Raw genomic sequence first — 4,594 nt, forward strand, 5'->3', positions numbered from 1 at the left:
AACTTTAGAACATATTCGTCCACTAGTTTTATTGTTGGAATGAAATATAGCATGACTTGCATTGCCTACTAAGAAAGTTAGTAGCTGGTAGTCATCGGGTTAAATTCTTGGAAAGGTGCAACTGTTATAAGTAACACAGTAATAACATGTTATTTGTCATATTGGCTGAACATTGATGAGTGATAGATAGATTGATTGACTGATTGTTTTCTGGGTACTTGCTTGTTTTGTTTTTTGTTCTTGTTGTACCTTATTTTCCTAAACTGTGAATGTAGGATGCTTTACTTATGTAAAATAACTATTAGAAGAAAATTGATATTTTTTAATTCATTACATGTTCCTGAATTGCTATTTTATTTGAAACATTTCTATTTTATTAGATTCCTGCAACTTGCTCTGAAGGAGATGGTGGTCGTGAGAGAATAAAAACATTCACGTTTGACTATTCTTACTGGTCCTTTGATGATCAAGATGAACATTTTATTGGACAAGAAAAGGTACCATAGGGGTTTATATATCTTCAAATTAAAATCTATTCACTAAATTGGTGGTTGAAATTTATGCCACAATGTTCAGTGAGAAATTCTATATGGTTAAGGTTGTTAAAACTTCTGAGACACAGCCATTGTGAAATTGTGGTACACCAGTTTGTATAACTTAATCTGTTTGAGCTTGTATGCAAAACTAACCTTAATGAGACAGTGTAATGGAGGTATAAAATATCACTTCTTATCACAATAAGCTATCTTGATCCTTTTCTGCCCTCTAAGCATTGCTAAAAAAAAATTTGCAATCAGCGCACCAGTCTTTATGCCCCATCAGTTTTGTGCCATTTCTAAACATGTACACATGTGACTATTCTCCACCAATAATATTACACCACCCATATTGGTGCAACTAGTTCCCTCTGCTATTCCTGCTCAATTCTCACTTTCTTAATTGGTATGGCATTGTTTAGACGTGTGTTTTTCGCATGTGGCTACCATTTATGAACATGCTTCTTTGTCATTTCAGTTTTTTCAACAGTTTTATTTTACTGTGTTTGCATTCACTTGTTTCAACAATTTTTTTTGCATTTATTTACCAAATTACAAGAGATCATAGTATGAATTTTAGATCAATGTATTTGCTACGGAATCTTGTTACAGTCGAAAATGCTACTGATATGACTTTCCAGGAGTCGGGTTCGACTTTATCTGCAGAGGAGGTAGAGGCCTTAATTTGCAGAGAGCTAGATACAAATGTTCGGCCGGTGATTTCTTCTTTTTTTCAACTTGACAATGTTTCTGAGGAAAAATACAATCAATGAAAAGACAATTTAGATTCTCTTTTTCCAGCACCTTCCATCAGCTGCTGTGCTGCCATGTCATTCAGTTTGGTGGAGAATTGTTCTTCTCCTTCTATCTTCCTATTGCTTCCAATTCTCCCAGAGGATCTGCGATAAGTTTTTCAACATGTACACTAGGTTGATATACCCGTGATAGGCCTGGTTCACATGTCCTTTGTGTGGCTTTGCCCTTATTTACACATTGGTGCTCGGACTTTGGTAAGTTAGATATTTGTGTCATTTATCATCCAAGTTACTTTAGATGAATTGTAAATTAGATATTGATTATTACCTTGTTTTTTTTACATGAACTTAATCATTTTTCCCATTCATTAATATTACATACTTTGTAGACTCAGCAAATTTCATAGGTTTGTTAGTTCATTATTAATAAGTACTTTAGTTATGTTTAGATAGTGTGAATGGTACATATTACTACTAGTAGCATAAAATTTGTTTTTCTATTTGAGTAATTTTTTTGTCATTGTTAATATGTGCTTTCTCATCCCAATTTTCATTAGCGTAGATACATTTAGATGGTTTGTCCATTTCATATTTATAACTACTTTGTTAGCTAGGTACATTTATATAGTTTGTACCTTGCATATCATTACTACTAGTAACATATAATTTATTGTTCTATCTGTATAATTTTGTTTCTCTTCGTTGTTAACTATGTGCCTTATTATCCTAATTTTCATCCCTGTAGGGCTCAATTATGTGTACTTTGTCATCTCAGTTAATTTAGGTGTCTGATAATTTAAATATTGATTACTAATCTGTTTCCTATCTAATTTTAGTCAGTTTGCATATTCGTTAATATTCCATACTTTGTGGACTAGATAAATTTAGATGACTTGTCCATTTGATATTTATCAGAACTACTTTAATTGGGTATATTTTGATAGCTTGTACATTACATATCTTTACCACTAGTAATATATCATTCATTGTTCTATCTGAATATTTTTTGTAACTGTTAACTAAGTGTTTTATCCTAATTTTCGTCAGTGGGACTTAAAATTATTTTGCTTTGTTACATTGCTGACATGTTTGTTTCTTTCCATTTGTGAGATTGAGCTTAGCTTTGGCTTCTTTTCTTACATTTGTGACACTAGAAATATCATTTTCTCCTCGTAACCTACAGTTCATTGTTCTTCCCCACAGTTTCCTCTTTGTTGATAGTTATCTGTTGCTCTAAATTGCTCTTCCTTTTGGACTAACCTCAGCTCTTTAAGTGTTTTGTCATGGGGTGCAAACTCTTGCCTGACATCTTCATTATGATTCTTTGCACTCTTCCTTCTATGGATGACTGGCTCCTGCTTGCTTCCTCCCATTCACAGTCCATAGACCACACTCTTCTGCTCCAACAGGATGCAGCTCAGGTGGGATTACTGATGACTGTGGGGAATTTTGTTCTTACCCCTCTCAATACGCTGTTCATTTGGGACGGTTTCTTCTTCTCAGTCAGGCCTAGCTTCCTCCTCTTCATGTCCCTCACCTTTTCTTACGGCTCGAGTTGTTCTGTCTCTTTGAGGATGTGAGGTTGGCCTCATATGGGTCTCCTTCGGTAGACACTCCTTGATCAGTGGAACTACTCCTTGGCTTCCTGGCTTGGTGATTAAACAGAGACCAGACCATGGTGGGGGTGCTGGTTACTCCACCTCATCCAGATTTACATCTGTTCACGAGCTCAACTTTAGAGGGATGGGTTCTTACCTTGACTCTCAGGAGATTTCCGGTCTCTGGTTGATCAAGGAGTCTTCTTTCCATATCACCTTTATTGAGTCTTTGGCAGTTTGTCGAGTTTTGTCTCACTTTCTTCTACTCCTATGGGAGGTGGTGGGACTGGTATATTCCAACATCTTTACAGTGGTCACTTATATCACAGAGCCAGGGGGGTACCAACTCCAAGTCTCTGTGCTTTCAGGTCCTGGATTTCTTTTTCTGGGCCCACAGTCACCACATTGTGGTCTTAGCTTGCCATTTTTGTGGCTCCCTAAATCTGGTGATGGATCGATTATCTTCTCCCAACAAGATTCTCATCATGGGGTGGTCCATTGTTCCACAAATGCCACCACTTTGTCTTCACACATGACTTTTGTCCAGTCCATTGTTTCAGCCCATGGTCTGACTTTATGTGTTGCATCTTTCCTTTCCTGATCCATTAGACCTTCTGACTTGCTGTGGTTTCTGTTCTTCCCACCTTTCTGTTCCTTATCTTTCCCTATTCTTCACCCAGTTGTTTGACAAAGGCTTGTCCACTTTGAGTGTGTATAGCTAATGGGCAGCATTGTCGACCACCTTCAATTTCTCCAGGTTTCATCTGGTTTTATCTTCCCCTGTTCTTTCCCTCCTTTTCCATTCCTTTGAATTGCCTATTGGGATCTCAGTGTGGTCTTTTATGCCTATTCTCGTTCACCATTTAAGCCTTTGTCTTCATGTTCCATCTACCTTCTCACACTCAAGACCTATTTCCTTCTCTTCCTTGTTTGCGGTCATTGTAGTTCAGATATTTATGCCACTAATGTTACCTACATCCTTTACCATTCCTCCTATGTCATCCTCTTTCCCAAATGGTCCTTTCTCCCTAAGACCTATGCTGCTATTTAAGGTGGTTTTTCTCCCCCCCCCCATTTCTTTACCTTCCATTTCTCATCTGTATTCCCATTCTGATCCTGATCAGCTTCTTTGTCTGGTTACATCCTTAAGGTGATATGTGAAATGTACTGCCTCCTTTTGGAGGTTAATGTCCCTGGCCTTTTATTCTCTAGAACCCTTGTGATCTGTCACACTTACTGATTGGGTTTGTCAACTCATAAGGCTGGCGTATTTGGACTTATCCATGGTAGTTTGCCATCTCCACTATGTTTCTTCACATCTCATTACTATATGTTTGGCTGCTAATTTTTGCTGTTCTTTAGAGGAGATTGTTCAAGCTAGAATGAGGACTACTACTGATACCTTCATTGCTCATTATCAACATTATCTGGCTGTATCTTCTGGTGGATTTCATCTTCTTCCCATGGCGATTCTACATGTGTCCGATTGCCTTTGACTGGGGTAAGTCTTATCACTTCCTTTCATCAGTGTTTTATTTTCAGCATCCCTAGTCTTTACCACTACTATAAGAATCCCACTCTGTGGTAGGTGTTACCTAGTCAGGTATACTTTGCCTCAAACCCACATTAGTGTAGAGTTGCTATATAACGCTCAATGTAAAGATGAGGTATATTCGTAAGACCACTGGTCTGCTGTACCGTACAT

General features: G+C 37.5%; 1 protein-coding gene across 2 annotated transcripts in view; it reads left to right on the forward strand.

Annotated features, from left to right (window-relative positions):
- LOC106461781 (kinesin-like protein KIF16B) overlaps window positions 1-4,594 on the forward strand; it is a 123,299-nt gene that overhangs the window by 24,927 nt on the left and 93,778 nt on the right. For both annotated transcript variants that reach the window (XM_022388827.1, XM_013921634.2), the window contains exon 4: window positions 381-497. In XM_022388827.1, coding sequence (XP_022244535.1) covers window positions 381-497 — 117 coding nt within the window. The remainder of the gene's footprint in view (window positions 1-380; window positions 498-4,594) is intronic.

This window comes from Limulus polyphemus, unplaced genomic scaffold (assembly GCF_000517525.1).
Source record: "Limulus polyphemus unplaced genomic scaffold, Limulus_polyphemus-2.1.2 Scaffold1030, whole genome shotgun sequence".
Lineage (NCBI taxonomy): Eukaryota > Metazoa > Arthropoda > Merostomata > Xiphosura > Limulidae > Limulus > Limulus polyphemus.